General features: G+C 35.7%; 1 protein-coding gene across 2 annotated transcripts in view; it reads left to right on the top strand.

Moving 5' to 3' along the window:
* The first annotated feature begins 1,991 nt into the window (after window positions 1-1,991).
* Window positions 1,992-23,927, top strand: part of LOC106076463 (carcinoembryonic antigen-related cell adhesion molecule 5-like) — a 32,430-nt gene continuing 10,494 nt past the window's right edge. The window contains exons 1-8 of one of the 2 annotated variants that reach the window (XM_056045314.1): window positions 1,992-2,146; window positions 10,947-11,084; window positions 13,077-13,269; window positions 14,367-14,452; window positions 17,202-17,326; window positions 17,642-17,801; window positions 20,333-20,460; window positions 22,574-22,706. In XM_056045314.1, the coding sequence (XP_055901289.1) occupies window positions 2,089-2,146; window positions 10,947-11,084; window positions 13,077-13,269; window positions 14,367-14,452; window positions 17,202-17,326; window positions 17,642-17,801; window positions 20,333-20,460; window positions 22,574-22,706 (1,021 nt within the window). In that variant the 5' untranslated portion in view covers window positions 1,992-2,088. Of the gene's footprint in view, window positions 2,147-9,869; window positions 10,269-10,946; window positions 11,085-13,076; window positions 13,270-14,366; window positions 14,453-17,201; window positions 17,327-17,641; window positions 17,802-20,332; window positions 20,461-22,573; window positions 22,707-23,927 lie in introns of those variants that run through there. The other variant, XM_056045315.1, reaches the window with a different exon arrangement.

Raw genomic sequence — 23,927 nt, forward strand, 5'->3', positions numbered from 1 at the left:
CCTGAAACCTGCCTGAACATGGATCTCAAAAACGGCTCAAACGCTTTTCCCTCAAATTAAAACTGTTAATGTATATCGCTGAGAAAAGAATAACTAGCTCGTTGGCAATACTGATCTTACATGACTGATCGTACTTTCGAGTCATTGACACACAACGGACATGACATTCTGACACATTGGACACACACAGAACATTCAAATTCACACTAGATGAACACTTTATTGAATTAAAGGGCAAAGTAATTACAGAGTTCCCTTTTGCCTATACAATAACATGCCCGTTACTTAAGTACAAGCCTGTATAATATTTCTTCCAATACCTGCCTTGACATCACATTTCATCCAGGGTTTCGGGGATAAACTAAGGTACGAAAAAAAAAACAACCCAGAAAAACTATTCCAAAATGAGTTAAAAAAATTATTTTCATTATTATTTGCTTTATACTATGTCGTGATAGAAAGGGTTCATCTTTTTCTTGTTAATCATTTTGATTCCCAATGCAGCATAGAGCGCAACAGTACTTCGCCATCGGACTCCACCACAATAGGGTCCATGTCTATTCAGCCATCTTTGCTTCTAGTACGTCGAACCAAAGATCTCATAATAGAAATACATATTTTTGTTACCGGTCGTTGACTTGTAGCACCAAACTGCTGGAAGACAACTAAACCGTTGTAGGCGTAATGTATCATAACTAATAAAACTTCAAATAACTTGGATACATTTCTTTTGTGAGCAAACTAAATGACACTTTATTTCTAATATAAACAAAATCAACTTGTGATCAAATGAAATAACTGTAGTAGACTTTAGTAATAATAGTTCTTAACAAAATCTAACTCACTACAATAACACAACCTTTCAGTCTCACGTTCTGGAGTCGTCTCTCCTAGCTAAGACCAAGTGACGAGAATGCCACCTATTTCCGAATATTTCTCATACCAGAAATATTTCCGTCAAGCGTCTATTTGGGCTTTGGAAGCCCGTGCTCCTATTTTCAAACAATTTTATCATTCACAACCGATCGCTAACCTCTTCTCACCGTCACCATATAAACACACACACACACACACACACACTCCAGAGCAATACTAAAGCAGTGATGCCCTAACGCTAACGACTTTGGTGCCAAATAAAGTTCTAATACGCTTATTATGAGCCTCATAAAAAAATCATGACATCAAATGGCAGAGATCCTCTGAGGCCTTTTTAACCAATAGGAGCAGTAGTTTAGAGATCCAGAAAGCTACGCGCCAGGGGCCGGATATGGCCAGCTGGCCGTAGTTTGGGAATCCCTGTACTACAACAATAGCTGTATTTACTTTCATGTATAAGGGGAAATAATTCATCAATTAATCAATTAAATATTTGTTGATTAATTGTATCTGTTTATTTTATTTATTTTGTAGTACAATAATAATAAAAAAACTTTTCCGAATATTTCTCATACCCGAAATATTTCCTTCAAGCGTCAATTTGGGCTTGCGAAGCCCGTGCTTCTATAGATAGCACTATTTTCAAACAAATGTATTTATACCTTGATGTATTTTCACGTGCAGCCTTTTCACAGCCCTTGTTTTCTTTGTTGCTAAAAACATTGCGCAGTGGACAAAAAAAAAAGACCTCATAACAATACTGAATTTGATCGTCTCTACTGTAAACCATTACCAATCAATATAAAGTACCAAAGATCGTTTCAGTAAAGCACCTTAGGTAGCGTTAAGTAGCCTGGATACCCTCGGGTGACTAACGGAACTGAACTAAGCCTATTGTTCGGTTAAAAAAAATGGTTCAGAGAAAGAGACGGATGAAGCTATACAACTTTTCTTTTGGTTTGATTGGATCGTTGGTTGCTATCACGTGACTCCCGAGCCCCAATTCCAGCATTTAAGCTTTATCCTATAGGTATCCATGGTTGCCAACCTTTATGTCTGTGAGAAGTATAAAAGAAGTTTGACCCATAAAACTTGCTGTATACTTGAAGGTGCAGAGAGGGCAGTTTCAGATAGATGCACGAAGGATAGAGAATCTGGGAGGAAAAAAAAATTCAATTTCAGTTATAGAAAACATTTATATAGGATACAGAAATGAAAACTATCATATTATATTTGCAATTTCTTTTATTTATTATTAACTTTCTAAATGGTAAGTAATAGTTTATACACATAGCATTATATATCAACTTCACAATACATATATCAACATTTCATCAAATTGACAACAAAAGTTCAATTAAAAGTGATAATATTACGTGTTTCAATTAACTCCCATTTTCAGCTTTTCAGAAGATTAATACAATTTTTTAAATTTTTTTTTGTTATATCAGAACACAGTATCATTTATAATAGCCCCCAAGATATGCAAAATATTACATATATATATATCCTAGACGACGAGCCTTATCTTCCTTTTAATGTACCAGAAGACGGGCGCAATCTTTCTTTCAATCTTAATTGAACTGTACCAATTGAAAAAGCATTGTAATTTTAAAGACAATAAGCTACAAGTGAAGTACGCAAAGTTCCCCTTTCAGACCTTGCGATCTATAGGGCAGATGATATAAAGGTCATCTGTTGTTTTTTTGCGTTTTTAACGTGACGGACAGACCGACAGACAGAATGCTCAAAAGTAAGCGACTTTTATCTTGATGTTGGCACTAACAAAAAGCTAAAACAAAATCTGATTATTGCGACTATGGCGCGCCCGAGATGTCACTCTGTTGATCGAATGTCGCTGCATAAAGAGTCGATTTGTACTTGCCTGACATTTACATACAAATGCATTGTTAGTCTTATAAAGAAAATGAAATGTTTTCTCTTCATATTAGAACCTTAGTACCAGAAAAAAAACACAACTAATATTTATATTTATTGTGAACATTCCTTGTACATTTTACATATATATATCATATATAGATAGTGAATAACCTGACGGTGTGCAACCGAACATTCCGGGCTCACATAGGTCTCAACAGCCACATGAGGAGGCACAAAACCCCCAGTGCAAAGCCCTCAGCCCCCTGGATGACAAAAGTGGTCATCATCGAACCATGATGGACTATGAACTATAGATAGTGATACAGTAAATACACCAAAATTTATCTTTCCTTGTTAACATAGTGTTAACATAATCTCCCTTACAGTTACGTATTGTTTTAGAAGTAGTGTATATTTATGAAAAAATCGCTTGCATAATTTATTAAAACAAAACAAAACGGTTTGCCTTAAGAAAACAAAAAGTAGCTGTTTCCCTTAACCTTTGTCACTCACAACACATGACAAAATAAGATTTTAAATTTCTTTTCTAGCTTTTGAGATCAGAGTGTGACAGACGGACAGAAAAACCTAATAGCGGCTTTTTCCTCCTATGGGGAGGGGGGGCAGCTAAAAATACACATTAAAGACGATTAAAGTGAGTGCTTATAGACAAGAAGAAGCCAACAGTTCTCGCCCCCTTGAGGGTGGGGGGAAGGGGGCAGATACATTTCCAATTTATGTTTCAACGGTCCAGAAAATTAAATTTATTTACAAGAACCAGAGGATTTCTGTTGCGTAGGTTTCTTGATGTGTGTTGTGAACTGTGCTGTACTGGAGTGTCCAACTTCTTTAAGAGTCTAGGTCAGTGTGTGTGTGTGCACTGTAATGTTAGCTTGTTATGAACTGTTTTGTCATTCTTGTTTCATAAAACCTTTGAAAGAGACATGTTGTCCAAGTGTTTATAAGAAAGGTTAGTACAAAACCCAGATCTCATCTCACCGCTAGGCTTTTCATTTTGTCTGGATCTACCTTGCTCTGTAGTTTTCAATAGAAAGATTGTCATTATAAAGCCCCTTTAACACTGATTTTGGTCTCTTAGACTGAGCTCGCCAATTATAGCCAGTAAGATTAAAATTAAGAGTGCGGTCAATACTGCCTATGTACCAGTGGTGACTAGGAATAAGTTTCCACATACTTAAGGATGAACTTAACTGTAAAAAATGTTACATGTAAATTTTCAAAAGTCCCACTTTTTTGTTCACAATTCTTCATTTTAGCCTGCAAACTTTTCATGAGTTCTGGGTAAATACTGGACGAGTATAGCAAAAACGTCTCAAACAATTTTCCTAGAAATTTGACAGTTTATGTAGGCCTATATCTTTTGGAAAAAAAAAAACTACCTTTTTGGCCACATAGTGAAAAGTCTGTTTTGACTGTTAAACATTTCCAAAATATAATCATCTAAAATGCTTAAGCGGAAATTCCCACACCCGACTGCAATGTTTTTGTAATTAGTAAAGAGTTATAATAAATATATAGACTTATATGCACATGTTGCACAATGTCTTATGTAGGAATCACTAGCTGGGCTGTTGATAGAAGAACTTGATTGTGCGAAGCCTAGTGGAAAGAGTCCTTGCAATATTGAAGCATTTTAAGAAATAAATGGAATGAGAAATTGTTAGCAAAAAAAAAATTCTGTTCATTTCTTTTTTTTAGTTTTTTTTTGAAATGGAAGAAAGCCAGGACATTGCGAGTATGTGTACATGTGTGTGTAAATTAACCCTACGTAAACCCAAAACTGTGTGTGTGTGTGTGTTTGAAGGACACAAAGAGTGGTTATGTCATTGTAACCTAACAAAGGTATTAAAGAATAGGTCTATTTTGTATTTAAGTCCTGGTTTATTTAATGTTCTTAAGTATCTTTTACCCCTCATCAATGGTGAAAAAAAAAAGTCAGACAATTCAAATACTAGATCCCCTTGAAAAGATTGCACACCATTCAATGCAACTAGCAGGAGTTAAAAGCAACAACAACAAAAACCCCAACAAACTCCACCACTACCAACAACAAATAAAAAAAAATTAGCAACTAAATCTATGTACTAAGTAGTTTGTGGTTTAGCAATCCCCTTCTTACCCCCCCCTCCCCCCCCCCCCCGATTTCTCTCTTAACCATCCGCCATCCAGTTCTTTTTAAACCGAAATTTAACAAAAATCTATATTTAAACTTTCTATTCAACACCACAAAAGAACATTTCGAGGCCGATGTTCTAAAATGACACACGAAGAGTTCATTCATCGTGAAATGAAACTATTAAATTAAATTAAAAAAAAAACACCTAGACCTAGTTGTTATGACAGGTTTTTTTTCCCACACAAAATGGTGTTTCCTTTGAGTTGTGCACAATGGAAATGTAATATTGAAATATGAATAGTGTAGTCTAAAATAGCTCATTTGTGATTGATGGCTGGGTGTTAGAGCGGACACTGAACAGTTGCAGTTTGGTGTGATTTGTAAGTCTACAGTTATTTACAAGTACGTCAAGATAAATAAAAAGTTTTTGTTCTGAGTGACGATGAACAAAATGAGTAACTAGTGAAAAGGACAGACTAGAAGTATAAGGATTTGTTTAAATCAACAAGCTTAATAAGAAATAGGGAATCAAGAATACTATAGAATTTGTGGTTCTATGAAGTAGTCCTTCAATCATTATTAAAATAAATTAATTAATTTTCCTTAAGTATCACTGTAAAAGTTTTCACAAAGAGCATTCGTGTATTTCTTGATATTTCACGTGTAGCTAAAATATTGGGTCTGTATTCACCTACAGGAGAAGGGGTGAAGGTGAGTAACTGGCGCCTAAACCAGTAAGCTTCGAGCAGGAGGGACTCATTAGTCTTGGCTTGCAACTCATCTAGCAGAAGGAAAACAGAATTGCCTTGCAACTATACCCAACATGGGAAAGGTTTCGTGGGTCAAACCTAAGGAAAAATAAGGAGCAGGCGACATCACACAGCACTGCACCATGTCCAGAGTCTGTGACATCACTGATCCCAACCTGTATATATGTCGTTTGCAAAGATATTTGATATTTCATGCCACCGATGTGCCATTGAACTGTAGTGTTGCTTAAAGAAATTCTTTTATTAATATCAGATGTAAGTTTGTGTACAAGTTTTTCTAATTACTTGTTTTTCCGTATTTTAGCTGTAAGTAAACAGATATTGTAAGACGCCCACGAACCATCATCATCTCTATATGATGCCTAAGAGAGATATTGTAAGACGCCCACAAGCCACCATCATCTCTATATGATGCCTAAGAGAGAATTTGTGGGTGTGCTCTGAACTTTATTTTTGAGGTTTTGAAAGTTGTTCAAACCTTTATCATGGTTGCATCGTTGCAAATGTTCTTCCAGTGTTATTAGTTTCATATCGTCACAAAAAGGCACTTAGACAAACGCTTGTTTGACAAGGAAGGAATCTGTCCCAATTTTAAATAATAAAGGCTGTAAATCTACAATTTATTTATTACACATTAGTTACAAGTAGACAAAATTAAGCTATTTAAATAAGTGTAGACATTTTTCTTTTGATTAGCAGTATATATATATATTGTTACTATTTTCTCTATCAGGCCTTCTGCAAACACTGCCCAACAACACAACACATTTAAAACATCAACTTGACAACAAGAGTTTCAATAAAACAAAGTGGCGTTTTAATTACAATTACATGGACAGCCAATTCAACACAATTGGCTACACTAACTTGAAATGCTTTCTTGTACTTAACAGAACTGCCTAACTAACATTACAAGTCTCTCTAGCTCGTACAGCTACATTCTCGAAGACTCAAAGGTACCACACAGTCCTTACTGCTTTGCTGTTCTGGACTCAACTATCCTTTTTAACACACTGTCTCTCGACCGTGAGGGCTCTTGATCACATGACCACAACACAGATCATACTTGCGATTATTAGCAGTACTGTCCCTTGTCTATCGACAGCCGTTGACCCGTTTACCTGTGTGATTGGCCTGAGTGGTGTGTATCAGTAGGCCGCACACACATTAACCCTTTCAATCCGCCACTGGAGTTACAACAATATTTAAAGGATTAACTAAGGTACAATTCATGTATTAGTGTATAAAAGAATTACGTTAATGGGATGTAAAAATTAAAGTCACGACCTGCTTAAATGAAATAAATTATTGTAGACCCCCGTGGACATCTCATAGACCCCCAATTTATTGTTTCACTTTCGTAGACCCCTTGGAAATCTTCGTAGACCCCAGGGGGTCTTAATAGACCACTTTGGGAATCACCGATCTAGACTAACAATAATAAATCTGTGCGATTAGAAATATTTTTACCAATTGTTTTTGTTTAGAGCAAATTCATTTTAGCTTTCTCAATGCGCTATGATCCTATCACTTGTCTGAACTAGTGGAGGAAAAGGAGGGGAGAGGGGTGGGGGAAGAAGGGTGTATCTGGGTGAAGTATAACGTGATTGCCTTTTAATGCAATTGATGCAACTTTTTACCAGACACACTTAGACAGATAGACAGACAGAGTGAGTTTATATAAGCTTTGTTAAAACGTATCGTCTGCAAGAACAAACAAGATTCCAAATTCTTTACTATTCAGTTGTCTAAATGAACAAGGTGGACTTGACATTGTGGGTGTTTTCAAATTTCTAAAAAAAAAAAGTCTTGGATAACAACCATTATATTTTCTTAAATACTTTTTTGAAGTAACACCTTTTATTGTCAACCGGCGACAGACAACCCCTGCTTTATCTTTTGTGCAAAGGTTTTCGACACCAAAGCTTGTTCAAAGACATAATTCGGCTCGAGCGGGAAAAATAAGAGCTAAATATAGCATAAGCCATTATTGAAAATACATACTTTGTATGGCATTTAGGAAAAAAATCAAATAAATCAGTTTTTTGTTTCTGTTTAGGTAACAGGGGCGACCCTAGCATGATTCTGGGCATGGGGTTTGCATACAACGCGGGGCGTTTCAGCTAAGTAATGTCTTTTTCTACCCTAATTTGTGGGGCCCCGACTGGCCATCAAGGGGCTAGAACCGACCCTGACTATGCATTTAATATTGTTAGGCTCTAGTAAACGATATATGGGGTGGGTGTGTGGGGGGGAGGATACATTTTAAAAGAGTTTAGAGCATGAATTCAGAAAAAAAAAATCTAAAATTTAAAAATAAGTTATGGACATGGGCGCGAATACTCCTCTGTTCAAATTTATCGTTTTTGTCTTGTAAGACCAGCTAATAAACTGAAATCTGCGTTTTTTTTAAATTTTAGATCTAATTCTATCTCCCCATACGCCTCTTATTGCTACAGGTAAATGTCACTCAAGGTTATGTAACCAAACGTTAATTTTTGAGTCAATGAGTTCATAACTACTTCGATTTTAGATAGGAAATAGTTTAGGGCGTCACGTGACCAGTGAAACGACCAATCGCCTTTACTTCCTCAACGCTTGCTAACTAGGCCTACTCATTAGAATCGAGTGGAATCAGAGGGAGTTCTGAAAATCCCGGAAGTTCAAATCTCGGTCTTCAGTCGAGATTTCTTGGTTTGAAAGTCAAGCGCTTTGCTTCTCAGCCTTTATACCCTCTGCCTCGGCACATGGTAAAGGTCTGAAAGAAGTACATTTAACAATTGTAATAGTAATTTATTTTAATGGTTTGAAATGTTTGCAATTTTGTAGATTCCAATTTTAAAATGGTTTAGAAATTCAATATCATAAGCTTCATTTTTAGCTGCTCCGAAAGGGGAAAAGACGCTATTAGTTTTGTGTGGAATGTCTGTCCGTCCTTCCGTCCATCCGTCCAGTTTAGATAGTGAAAGTCCGACATCACAATATTTTAGATCATTCAAAGTTCTGATGCAACGGCTATTTTTTTCTTTTCTGAAATCGAAAAATATATTTTTTTTCTATTTTTTTCTTTTCTGAAATCGAAAAATCTATTTTTTTAAACCACTTAGGCAAGCAGTTTTGTCATAAAAATGCACTACTTTTACGTCTATATAATAGTAACAAACACGTGAGGTTCTTTAGTAGGGGAGATAATTGTGTACCATATCTATATCACATTTATGCAAACGGTTTTAGATTTAATATTTTTTTTTTGTTTTTACATTTGTATTGCTAAGTTAAGTAAGTTTTGTCATACTAACAACTACATTTACACACACAAAAAATGTTTCCTTTTTTTAAAGAGAAAAAATCTATTTAGTGAGCATATAAGTTGGAAATAATTTAAAACAACAATGAATGACTAGTTTTTCATATTATCGCGTGGACTTCAGAATTGCACCGAAACTATAACACATTAAACTTCATGAATTTTTTTTTTTTTTTACGGAAAAGTAATTTTATATCTTGAGGATTTGACTAAGAGATTGACCCGTTACAAAAAAATTAGATAATCATTATAAGACATCAGTTAGGCCAGGTTCACATCTAACTTCACATTCACTTTCGACTATCCTCTGGTCTGCTAGATGGCTGGGGCACCACACAAGATCGGCCAACCATTCTTCATTCTTCTCTGTGATTTGTCTTTGATAGAATTTCATTCTGATGTTCTTTCTGAAAGTATTAAACCTGCCTTTTTACCTGACTGGGTAGACCACTTCAGGGGCCGATTTTGATATTTGTGTTTCCACACAAACTGTCTTTGTAACCTTGTTGTTTTTTTTTAAAGCGATATTTGCTATTATATTTTAAGGCAGATACTGTATATATCTAGTTGATTGAACATCTGGGGCCAATCTGGGCAAGAACACATATTACACACGTGACCCTTCTCGAGCCTTTTATTCATGCTCTATATTGCCTATCTGTGCTATATATTAGAACGCCGTTTTGCTCTAGTAATACTTCTACATTAACTCTTTTAAGCTTTTCTCCGAAATAATTTCATAAAAGAATGAAAGAAAACAATCACTGCGTGTCACAGCTACTATTGAATGTAATCCAGGTAGACTGGCTTAAGTGCATTCTATAGTTTCTATACGTAAAGTCTGTGTGTGCTGCTGTTAATGTTTGGTAGCTGAGATTTCAGTAGGGTGGGAATGACGCCTGTTTACACCAATCACTGTTTCCGGTGGCCCTCCATTTCTATCAAACAGGTCTTTCCGGTTGAACTTAAATTATTACAGAAACTATGTTTCGAGGAAAATAGAAAACAAATTCTACATAAAGTTCTGTTATCTACCTGTTTAACATTCTTTCTTTAGCAACATTGCTGGCATCTATCTACTTAAAGTGCTGATATCTATCTTTAAAAACAAACAAAGAATTATCTACCTTTTTTTTAAAATTGCTGTCAGTTACCGTTATGAAAGTATTAGTAAGTGCCTATGTGGAAGTGCTCTTATTTTTTAAATTTTAAATCAGATTATCAAACAAAGGAACATTTGAGAATATCTCAGAAATGCATTTGATTGTCTTATTCATAGTTCTCTACCATTGCTTTGGTAAGTACATGTTCAACATTCGAGTCTAGAAAGTACGATTTAGTTTACTTCGGCTTAGAAACTAGAAAGCTTTTTAAAAAAGAATACTTGTCTTTTATACAAAAATTATATCAACTCACTCTGTTAGTCTGTCCGTCTGTCTGTCTGTCTGTCTGGTAAAAGTCTGAACATGTTTTTTTTCCTATTTCCCAATCTCGATCAAGTTAAAACTTTGCTCAATTATTCATTGAACCTAACAAGAACGAATCAATAAAAAAAATGTAACCAACTAGGTGATTTAATGCCCTTATTTATCATGTTTGATGTCGAAATAATGGGAATTAATGCTAATAAGAAATGTGGATGTACATTTGGATTAAATTCCCTTAATACGTTTTGACACGTTTATACTCCCACCTCCCATTCTCGGAAGATGAAATTTTGCAATGACATTTTTCGATGACAATACACGAATCAATCCAAAAATTAACCAATACGTTAATCATTTAGTACTAATTGATTAATTTTGTGTTATATAGCAGAAAGGGAGCTAAATGGCAGTAATTAGCGGTTATTTTCCTCAGATAAGCTTTGTTCTTAAAACGTATTATTTTTTCTATTGCTTGTTTCTGTGTGGGAATAGTAAATCTAAGGCCATGGTTTTGTTTTTTCACTCCTACCTATTTTTCTCATATCCAGGTACCCCAGGTGTGGAAGGAGCCTCATGTACAACATCCTCAACATGCCAGACTACAGACTACACTTTGTCCTCATGCAGCAGCAACACCTGCGGCTGTCTGAACTCCTCCTTCGTAGCTATACGTTCCGGATGTGGACGTAAGTAGATCGCAATTCTATTAAGCTGAAATTTTGACAATCGAGGCACAGTGGGGCGTAAATCTTTATCAGGAGAATTGATCTTAATATAATCGTCAAGTTAAGCGAGACCTCTTGTAATAGGCCTGATTTTGGTGAGCACATGACATCAACTGAACGGATGGTTAAACGGTCTTTGAATATTTGCCGTTTTAACGCGTCTATCACCCCTCCACGGCTCCGACCACACCCTTTCATTAAATCTACATAGGCCAACTGATGATTTAAATTTGAGTCTTTGAGTGGGATGCTAGGTGGTAAAAAAATTGATTAAAATATCAATAAGTAGCTAATATTATATAGATATGTAACTAGTTCTGTTTAAAGTGCTGGAAAAAATGGGACCATCCCCCCCTCAAATCAAAGGTAAAAGTGGTAGGATGAGGACAGGGTAGAGATGTAATCGCCACCAACCCCCCCCCCCCCACACAAAATCGGCTAAGATACAAAAGGGTTGTGGGATACGTGGTCGAGAGGCTTAGTGCGCTTGAACTTGGCTTGGCTTAGCTACCTATGGAGGGGGCTCGAGGTTCGACATCCGACTCGGGCAGAGTTGTGTTTACTGAGCGCCTAAAGGCAGCACGGAAAAAACTTTCTCCTAGATACCCCCTCCCTCCCACTTCCACAACTGAGATTAGACCAAAGCGCCCTGAGCATGCTATAAGCATGAAAGTAGCGCTATATAAAAGCCATAATTTATTTATTTGTGGTGACTTAATATACAAATTGGATATATACATATAATTAATATATACTATTAAGATAAGTTAAGAATGTGTATACAAATTGTGATTTCTAAAAAAAATTGGACCACTCCCCCCCCCGACTAGAAGGGTTTGGGTCGGGGTGTGTGGGCGGGATAGATGCAATAGCCCCCCCCCCCTCCAATCCCACTAAACTGACTAACATACTAGAGTGGAGAGTGTCGACAATATATACAAAAATCTGCTAAAATATAAATAATTAGTATATAATCCAGAAATAGCAAGATATTTCGGTCTATCCTGTGTCAAGAACACAGAAGTATTGATAACGATTTATTTGATAAATCATGTAATAATTTGTGTGTGTGTGTGCAGTTTTCAGGACTTAGAAAAAAAAAATTAACTCATTCGCTTGTAGCACAAATTATTTTCTGTTATTTAGCTAGCAACAGGGATCATTGAAAGTACAAACTGTTTTTTTAGTCCATTGAGTTCAATATTTCCCCCTCCTCCCATCTACCACTTTTTATTTTCTGACGTTTTCTTTAGTATTTTGTTTTCTCCATGATTCTGTACTTTATTGCTTTAAAAATGTAAGCCGGATCTTAACGAGCAAAATCTAACAAAATCTTTTTTTTTTTAAAACAAAGCATACCTAAAGGGGAAGAACTCCACCATTAAAACTATATCTTTCAATAATACACAAGTTATTTCCCGTATTTGATATCAAACAAAATAATTAATTACCAAAAGTTAATTAATTGACTAAATTGGTATTTTTTAAAAATTATTATTGATTCGTGTTTTGTTATGTCGAATAAATAACTGTTTAAGGTATTAACTTGATCAGAGAATGCGTGAGGGAGAAATAGCTTTAACAATTGTTTAAGGGGACTAAACCCAACAAATTTAGCCAAATCTATGAATACTGAAGGAGTAGTTTCCTTTGTTGGTATCAAACAAAATAATTCATTACCAGTAATTAATTGACTAATTGGGTACTTTTTATTGATTCATGTCTCATCTATGCCAATGAATAATTGCACGATGTTTGATCTGAGAATAGATATTGTAGAAATAATGTTTACACACTTTTTGCCAGACAGATAGTGAGTTGATATAAGCTTTGTAAAAACCGAGAACTAACAAAAGAACAGTTTTGTGCTCAAGAATTTATCGTTTAATCAAATCGAAAGCTTTTTAAAAGATTTTTTTTATTTTTTGCTCCAATCTCTGAACTTGTGAACAGTCCAGCTGGATAAACCCTTGATAACGACGGGTATCTACAGCAATCAAGTGATACTGGGTCAACCTTTCACCCTGTCATGTTACACTGACGGAGCAAGTACTTACGAATGGAAGAGAGGCTCAACTGTACTTACCTCTACAGCCAACACTCACTCTGAAACAGCAGCCAGTTCTTCGAACGTCGGTTCCTTTACGTAAGTTTATCTTACAGCCGAGCAGAGAATATCCACCCCATTTTATTTTTAAGGGAAATATTCCGTCATCAAACATTTCCCCCCAAATACCGCACTACCCTTTTGGTTTTATTATACCTCTATTCAACCCGTATATTCGTGGAAGGTGGGTCACGGAGGATAGATGGGTGTACGCGATTCTCTGAATAAGCTTCTATGATTTTCCTAGAAATTTAACACTTGATGTATAAATAATTAATAGTTCGTAGGTTAAACTGGGAAAAATCTAGTTTGACCGTTATAATTTTTTCAAAGTAATGAAGGAAATAAATTGAACTTTGGCTACGAGAAGCAGTTCTCGATCTAGATCCAACATTAATTTTGAAATGACTATTGCGTTTTTGAAAGAACTGTCGCGTTCGGGAATTTTAGAATGTAAGGCATTATTGATTCAAAGATTCGAAGAGTTCAATAAATAAATGCTCAGGTAAATTTTGCGCATTATCTTTTAAGTATAGATCAAAAGTCCTATCAGTGGACTATTATAAAGTGTAGTAGATCTATACACATTCAATGAAGAGGTGGAATGGGGCGGGGTAAAAATGTTGCATGTTTTTTTAATCTTACATTTAGAAAGGAGGTAGTGTATTTTTTTGAATAGTATTTTTTTTCTTGTTCATTTTATGAATGCATTCCTGCAAATATTTTATGTTACGCGTTGCAAGGGGAGTATATTTGTTTGGGTGAGATTCAATGCGTTTGTTTGGAGCATTATGTTTAATAGTTAGAAATTATCTACTTAAATGATTTTTTTTTGTAGATTTAAAATTTGATCCGATTTCATTCCCCCCCCCCCCCAAAATAAATAATTTTTTTTTTGTTTCTTTGCACAATGAATCATTTAACAATTTTAATAGAAAGTTATGTTTCTGACTACGAATTCACGCTCATTAGTTATGGTTTAGAATGATTTAATTATGCACTTATTATTTAATAAACACTTACCGTAATCTTCCAATTCATTTTTCATTTTGAAATGTGGATCGTAAAGGAAAGTTGAAAGTTGTTTTTTTACTGTTTCTACACAGCACTAATTTTAAAACTATTGTATGACATAGGTGCCAAGGAAAAGGAGTAGATTCAGTTTTTGTATCGCCAGTGAGTGACAGTCTGACCTTGACCTTGTTGGGAACAGGAGCAACAAGTAAGTTCCGTTGTATCGCTGGGGGGCGGGGGAAAACAGGTCTATCTCAGGCAGTCTTGACCGCACATTACACCAGTGGTTTTCTCACTTTTGTCTCCTCGACCGGCACCTTTGACATAGAGGTCACGCCTCGACCCCTTTGCCATGTTTTCCAGCTTTTGGTAGACCCCACTGCTTAGCTTATTTAATACGTTTTTGAAAATTCATTTTTTTCACTGATTTCTAGATCTATGTTGTATTTATTTACCAATGAAAGTTTTTGAAACTCAAACTAACATAAATCTAAATAAAATTCAATATATTTAACTTACTTACTTGAATTCACGAAATTAAAAATTAAAGCCAATTATAGTATTAGTGGTCTGCTTAAATAATAAAATGACAAAATTGGGCTTCAATTGAGTTTGGTTTAAAAACATCTAGGGTTAGTCATGTCCAGTTTTTTTTTATTAAAAGGTTGGCAAAGATGGAAAAACAATAAGAAACGTTCTGGTGATATTTCATTTAATATTTAATTAGTATATTTTATGATTTTTTGAAGCCAGAAGAGCTGAGATCCTTATTTAAAATTACTCTTCATTAATATTTATTCCTAGCAGTTCTGCTTGTGATGCGAATATCTCATCATCCTATTAATTGATCATCTATTGAGGTGTTACCATATTCAGACTATCTTCAAACCTAAGAAAAAAAAATCGGAAAACAAGGCAAACAATGTAAAGGTTATCTGTTTAATCGCTGACGGTTAACGAGTGTGCCACGTGGCCAGCACAACGACCTTCTGCGTTTACTTTCCCAACTAAATTCAGGTACTCATTACAGTTGGCTAGACTCGGCCAAAGTAAAAACATCAGCTCTCAGGAAATTTGAATGTTTAAATGTGGAAATTGAGAAAATTTACTACATCCAATGTTTTGCTTCATTAAATTCTCAATTTAAAAGCTGAGATTATGAACTTCGTTTTTTATAAAGTTTGAATTATCACCTTGTAGCTGTAGGTTAATAACTTTAAATTTATGAAACAAGCCTGTAAAATAGACTAAGGTTTTTGCTTGATTACTATTTTGTTTTATGGAGGCTTGTTGTCTGAGTGATAAAGCGCTAGGCTTCAGAACAGATTGGTTCTGGCTTTGAATCCTGGTGAAGAATGGAATTTTTTATTTCGGGATCTTTAGAGCGCCTCTTTGTCCACCCAGCTGTAATGGATATCTGGATTATTTGGGTAAAAGTAAAGTTGTTTAGCTGTTGTGCTTGCCACATGACACTCTCGTTGACCGTTAACCACAGAAACAGATGACCTTACCATCATCTGCATCATAGATCGCAAGGTCTGCAAGGGGAACTTTTCTATTTTGTTTTAAAAGCGGATCTTACAAATCTAACAACGAAACGAAATGGTATTAAAAAGAAAAAAATATTGCCGAGTTTAAACCTATCGACAACGTTCGTTCTTCAGTGTGAAGGAGCAACTAATAAAGATTCTCGACAAAGAACAGGTCTTCTTGGATTTCTTGATTCAAAATAAAACGAACATACGACAATACTAATGCTTCATTACCAGGCATGATTGACTAATCCAAATCTTTAGAGAAACATGTTGTTTGCAGCTTTCAATGTCAAATTTAATCAACTATACGCCCTTGTACTGTATTGTAGCTTGAAGGAATTCTTTTTTCGATATCAAATATAGGTTTGTGTAAAAAAGATTTTAAAACTTCTTCATTGGCTGGCAAGATTTTTCACCGATAGTGTGTCATTTTCCAGATTTTTTTAATAAGCAGAGATATTGTGAAATTATTTTTTTTAGACGCTCGCAAAACTCTTCTTTTTATGATGAACATTTTGTCCACTCTAAGTCTATTCTGAACTTTTAAATTTTTTGAAAGCTTTTTACATTTTTAAAGCTTTAGTGTAATATGAAGAAGAGGGTGATTTTTTTTAGGCTTAAAATGTTTATAGCTTTCTTAGCAATGTTTTTCTCAAATAGCTGTCCAAGTGAAGGAGATAATTGTAGGCCTAATCATAATTCCATTAATGTAAAATGACATTTAAAGCCTCAACCTACTTAAATGAGATCCGCTTTCGTAGACCCTCATTTACAGGTCATAGAACCCCAAATGTTTTTTTCACTCTCGTAGACCCCTTGGAAGTCATCGTAAACTCATGGGGTGCTATATAGATCACTTCGGGAATCTCTGTATTAAACGAATGTGATAGGATTAGGTTCATCCTCTTTCAATCTCTCATTATTGATCGATGGGGACAAATCTTCTACTTCGGTCTAAAGTCCCATGGGCCTTTTACATGCTGCCCGCCGCCATATCGTGCTGCATTCAAGACGTTTGAACTAGGAGGCAGTACTCTGTAGGAACTCCTTGAAAGGCGTAATAATAGTAACAAAAAGTAAAGTTCCCCTTTCAGACCTTGCGATCTATGGGGCAGGTGATGTAAAGTCATCTGTTTTTGTTAATGAGGGTGTCATGTGGTCAGCACAACGACCAACCGCCTTTACTTTTCCCCAACTAATGTCAGGTACCCATTAGAGCTGGGTGGACTCAGAGGCACCTTAAGATACCGAAATTAAAAATCTCAATCTACACCAGGATTCAAACCCGGGACACCCTGTTCGGAAGCCAAGCGCTTTACCGCTCAGCCACTGCATAATAATAGATAGATCTATATCTATGTACATAAATTCGTCTGTGTAAAATGTATGACAATTATAATAGTACGTATTGCGACCTTTCAGCTACATCAGCTATACAGCCAATCCTAGTTTTGGATGTGACTACACCTGTGCTCAGTGGCGCAACAGTGACACTGTCTTGTACTAATATACCTATAGGGTACACACCTGCCGATGTTAAATACAAGGTATGTTACAAATAACAAGCAGAAGATTTTTATTTCGTTTAGATTTAATCTATCTGTTTGTCTGTCTGTCTGTCCGGGTATTTCAATCGTAAATACAAACAATTAAAAGAAAAATGTGTACTGTGTTTTAGTGTAATATATCAGATTAAGTCTATACGGCCATAAGTGAATACAGAACTTCAAACATATTTTTTGTGCATCTTTATGACCTTATAGCGTCGTTTTAATCGAAGACATTCGTCTTTTTTTTTTAAAAATTATGAAATATGATATAATAATTTTTATTTTTATAATAACATATCTGACAAATTTCAGGTCAATAATGTAGCTATTCCTGGTACTGGTACTCATACTACTGTGACTATAGACTCCACCAATGCAGGTAAAGATGCTATCTGTGAACTGACCACTCCATCTTCAGTTGTGACCTATACAAGTCCAACCAGTGCTGCTGTTAAACTACCAACTTTAGTCAGTGAGTTCGACGTATTGTATAATGAATATATAGTAAACGGTTCTATCTATCTATATATATATATATAATTCTCTTCATGGCTTAAGAGTTTGAACACGCAAGAAGAAGTAAAGGAAAGATAACTCTTTTTATTTCTGCAAGTCGGACGAAGTAGAGTTACCCTAAAAGAGGTGGGGGGGGGGGGGTATAGCAAGTAGTATTCACCCGTCACAAAATAGCAGGGCCGGACCGTTGAAAGATCACTTTTTTTTTTTTTATTTCTACCTCAAGTAAATTTAGCGGCGAAAAAAAGAGGGGTGGGGGGGGGAGGAGAACAAGTAATCTACTCTGAATTCACCCTTCACTAAATAGCAGGGCCGGGCTCAAACGTTGTGGGGCCCTATGCGAAACGGATTTCGGGGGGGGGGCAAGTTTGGGTAAGGACCCTGCGGTTGTGGTAGGAACATTAAACATACACTAATGTCTCCGCCTTGATCTAAGGAACATTTATGCCAAGTTTTATCAAGATTGGTCAAACGGTTTTGATTTCTATGCTGGACATACACACGCCTTACTTTCTGCTTTATATTATCTTATAGCTAGATCTAGGTCGAGACTCCGAAACGTGACGTAGAAGGTAAATGGCAAATATGGCGCCAATACATGTGAACAAAGATTTAGTTAATGACGAACCACAACGACAATATGTGTAAAATAATAGCAACTAGATAGATTGATTATCAAAAATACAAAACATCACAATTTAGTATCTAAAAATTGCAAAATAATAATTATGAGATGAGAGTACTCTTATTTTTTATGTTCATTTACTAGATCTATATCTAAAAATTAAATTATGTGTTACATAGGTTAGGGTTGAAAAAACATAGCCTTTACTTCTTTTAACTACTTTACAAAACAACGCCTTGATCCAACTTTCTACAAAATGTTCACGACATTTTTAGTAGTGTTAAAAAGTCTCCATGTCCAGTCTAGATATAGTATTAAATAGTATATATAAGTCTATAGTCCAGACATTCCATGTCTTGAATATACATACGTCTAAACCGGAAAACGGAAACAAATTCTTATCCGCGATGGATCAAATCACAGACCTATATATATATAGAGAGATTGTTATGTATTAATCACAGAACTATATATTCACGCAAATTCATGAAATAAAGCCATTTCCTATTAGTTTCCATTAAGATCATATTTCGAAATCCTAGATCCAAATAATTCCCGTCTATTGATTTTAACCATCTTATGTACAATGAAATAGATGATTATCTAGATCTTTCTAGATTTTGTGTCTAAAAATCCCAAAGTAATAATTATAAGACGAGAATGCTCTTTTTTCGATGTCCAATTACTAGATCTAGATCTATAGGTTACATATGTTAGGTTTCAAAAAAAACAACAACTTTACTTCTTATAACTACTTTACAAGACAACGCCTTGTTTCAACTTTTCACATTTTTTTCTAGTGTTAAAAGATCTACATGTCCAGTCTAGATATCTATACTATAAAGTAGAATATTTGTCGTATGTATGTATGTATGTATGTATGTATGTATGTATGTATGTATGTATGTATGTATGTATGTATGTCCCCGTACAGAAATAAAAACCGCTTGACGAATCTTGATAAAACTTGGCAGAAATGTTCCTTGGGTACCAACTTAGACCGTAGTGTATGTATTGTGGCCATAAACAAACTTAAGACCCTCCAAAAAAAAAAAAAACCAACTCTATTACCGCTATAGAATTTTATGGATCTAGGCCATGTTTACAATGTTGTCTACCTCAAGATCTACTTTATATTTTAACACATGAACATACAAAATTAAGTCTATTCATTTCAAATTTTAATCAAATATAGGGGGTCTATGTAGGCTTACAAGCAAATGTTTTAATTTGAAAAAACGGATTTAAGTAGATTAGCTATTTTGATTGGATGGCTTCATTCACACTATTTTTACATTTACACATTCGCTTTATTTATTACATTATTATTTTGTTTAAATGTTTAAAAAACACTCTGTGACTATATCGACAGTAAAACGCAAATAAAGACCCGCGGGTCGCGGGTAAAATATGTCTAGTAGTATATATAGGTCTGTGAAATTAACTAAAAAACTAGACGTTCAGGAACATTTTGTACACCGTCTTCAAATACTGGATCTATAGGCCTAGCACCAAACTAGACTCTTCTATACTCTATACTAGTCTATACCATATATCTTTATCCAGGATTCTAGTCTAGACTATGTTAATGTTGTCGTGTTTGGATCTATATTACCAAATTAGATTTATACATAGGCATGGGCGTCACCAGATTTTTTTTCGGGGTTGGGGTTAATAGGGGTGGTGTAATATATTGTCTTAATCCCCCCCCTCCAACGTTTTAATGTTATTATTTTTTAGAAACAACTCTTAAGTCGCCTTATACTAAACATCTCAGAGCGAAAACAATTAATGATAATTAGCAATCTCCTTTCAATAACGTTTCAAAGTTGACAACATGCCTTGTGTTGTGTGTTTTTCAGCCAACATCCAGTCTGTCAGTGTGACCACGTCTTCAGGCCAGACAGTGACGGAAGTGATAAGTTACACATCAGTCCCACTGACATGTTCCATCTCACCTAGTGCCGCTTCTGTGACCTATGTCTGGAAAGTAAGCCATATTTATTGTTTCCAATGTTATTTTACAAAGTTAATATCAACTCACTCTGTCTGTCTGTCTGTCTGTCTGGTCAAAAGTTTGTACACGTTATTTCTCCTACACCCAATCTTATCTCGTACAATAGAAAGAAATTTTGTACTTTACTGATGTGGTGTTATAAATGAATTGGTCACCCTTATACTCTGTCGAGAGAAAAGTTTGAAACTAACAATAAAGCCATCTTGTTTCATAAGCGCTTCCCTGGCACAGCGCTGACACAACAATTATTGTACTGGCGTTAGGGGTGTTTTAGCACTTGGGTTCTGAGTCCAAGTCGTTCAATTTTGTTTAGTTATATATATGAAACAAAGCCTCAAAGTGAATTTTTAAAAAAATTTGTTTTACAAGTTTCGGATATTCCTTAAGAATTGAAGATGATCTAATTCCTAGCCCAAGCCTCCCGCAGGACGACGGGAATGACAGAGGACCATCGAGAAGTCCAAACGACATCCAGCGCGCAAGCCGCCCGACCAGGCAGCCATCCACTTTGGAGCCAAATATATAAATACCCTAGATTTATATGGACCTTTTACATTCGATGATGCTGTTGATTAAATATGTCTTTTTTTTATTGTTGTAAAAAAGGTAAAATAATTACTGTGCACTTTTATAAATATTCAGGCCTAATAACAAAATGTATTCTATATTTTTTTGCTAGTACGTGGATAACAATGAAATATTTAATTATTTCACCTTTCGATTATTTATTCATTTTGTTTATTTACCTCGTCGATGTCGTGTTTAGTTTATCTATTTTAATTAAACTCAAATTTACTAGTGACGCCGCTCTAGACCAGAAGGACCAGTGATGACCAACATTTTTAGCTTGGGGAAGATATACACACATGTCCAGGGGACTCATTCACGAACCCCACCCCCCCCATAGATTTCTATGAAACTTATCTCTTTCAGCATCGTTATGCACTGTGAGATAATCGGAGCCCCTAAGCGAAGTGAATTTGGTGGCCCCAAATACAAAATAAACAACGAAAAAAAAACTTATCTGTATCTACATCGAAATTAATCAATACGTTTTTTTGTAAAAAAAGAAAAAAAAGGCTTCACGTCACTCCTACCCCTACCAGCACGTAAGGTTTCAGGTTATGGTTTTAAGACATTTGGATAAAATTTAAAACAATTTTTTTTGGTACCAAAAATATCTAAAATTTAAGATTTAGAGCTTTATAATGAACGTGCAAAATAATGTTCGGTTAATGGAGGTCCCCATATATGGCGGAGAAACTACAAACAGCCACCTTTTTGGTGTATCCGGCGTACAAGATCAAGGAAGTGTTTGTAACTTGTGTTTAGAATTATGGGATCAATTCGTGAGTGCATTACTACAGACTCAATTTTCTAAGCGCTTCCGTTTGTAGCACAAAATCATTTCAATCTAAAGAAAGTATGAAACACTTGGACTCGATACCACTGAAAGACTATGTCAAAACAAATGGGCAACTGACTAGTGATGATAAAAGATAACACTTGGACTCGATACCACTGAAAGACTATGTCAAAACAAATGGGCAACTGACTAGCGATGATAAAAGATAAAACAAAGATCAACTGTCACACATTTAGCTAAGTGTGAAAATTAGAGCTCGATTTATTTAGGTGGCACCAGTCTAGTTTTAGTGTCTTAGACATTGTTTAGTTCATGCTGGTATCTTCAATATAGCCACTGTGTGCTCGTCCTGTCTGCTTGTCTAAAAGGGCATTTTTTTTTCTTTCTTGAGTGACCCCCCCCCTCCAATGGGTGTCCCCCAGTGCGGGCCGCATCCCTCTTCCCTTTACCCATAGTGATGCAACAAATAATAATCAGGATTCGTTTTAAGCATTGTTTCAGTAGGGGTGGGCTTACAAATGTTCCATTCTTTAAATCTATTATTTATTAACTATCAAATGTAAAATAATTGCTCTTAACAAAGGCTTCTACAGCTCTATAAAGAGGCATTGGCGTTTTCTTTTTTAAAAAGTATTTAAAAAATTTTTACTTGTTTTTTTTTAAAATATATTTGATCAACGCCAGTTAATAATTGTACAATTATAATAATTATTTGAACAGAAAGACGGGTCGGTTATAGACTTAGCCACGTCTCCAACATATACAGCTACAGTGTCTGCTAATTACACTTGTACAGCACAGATCTCTGGCCAATCAGTTGTGCCATCCAGCAATCAGGTCAAAGTGACTACCAGTAAGTGTATTAACCTTATATTCATAATAAATAAATAATACGCATTGTTTTCGATTCGTAAGATGAGGTATGAGTGCAGTATTTTAGGCGGCGCTGCAGTCCTAGAACATCTACACCTTTTAGAAAGCTTTTAATAACAATCCAACAATCCACTTATTATTAATATATCTAAAATGGGGAGGGAGACAAGGCCCTGGGTCATAAAGCCGTAAATCTGGAGATGCATTTCCTTCTTACGTACACGCTAAATGTGGGGACTCCTCTTAACCAAGACAGTGTTCCCTGTCGTGAAATTTAAAGTGTTGTCATTAAAAACACCAAGAACAATATTGAACAGAAACACACAAAAAAAAAACCCCTCAAAGTTTCTGACCCGCCGAAATAAAAAATAAATCTCTATTGTGGGGACATCACTCCTCAGTAGTACCCTAGGCCGTAGCCCCGCTTGCCCTCCCTTGACATTAGATATTAGTATTGTAGGTGCTATTAGTGCTACCATTTCCATCTGTGGTATTCAGAGGTGGACTGGCTATATTGGCATTCGGGCAGATGCCCGGTGGGCCGGTATCCAAATGGGCCTGTATGGCCACGGGAAGGGCCGCACGGATGCCACAATGGCACTTATTAAATTGTTAAAGGTTTTATGATATTCTCTTATAAAAAGGGCCCGCTTAGCGTCGTATTTGTTTTAAAAAATCTTTCACAGACTGTACAGCGTAATACTAATTTAATCTAACATATTTCCGACATAATGTAAAAGCCTCCATTCGTAGTCAGTGCTACTTGTTCTGTGGCATTTTACGTCTCGTGAGACGATCTTTTCCCTTTGCAACTTCTTGTGTGACTAAAGAGGCCAATCCTTGATACACAGCTGCGATCACAGGTTGGGCATATAAAATCACCAGGCGCCATTGCATTTTCACCCTTCTTTCTGCTTCTGTTGTGTATGACATCTGCAATCTGTGACCCTTCCTTTATGCTCTCTCTCCATGTGGATCTGTCCAGTGCCACCTCTTCCCAGTTGCCAGTGTCGATTTTGAAGAGCTTCATGTCGCGTTTGCATACATCCGTATAACGTAAAAGTGGGCGACCAGCGGCTCTCCTGCCTTCAATTAGATCGCCATACAGGATGTCCTGTGGAAGTGCTACTTGTAGGCTTCATTCTTTTAGGCCCTAAATACTTATCGATTTAAAAAGCTAGATATTGAGTTCATTGTATGC

The sequence above is a fragment of the Biomphalaria glabrata genome, chromosome 10 (assembly GCF_947242115.1).
Source record: "Biomphalaria glabrata chromosome 10, xgBioGlab47.1, whole genome shotgun sequence".
NCBI classification, from domain to species: domain Eukaryota; kingdom Metazoa; phylum Mollusca; class Gastropoda; family Planorbidae; genus Biomphalaria; species Biomphalaria glabrata.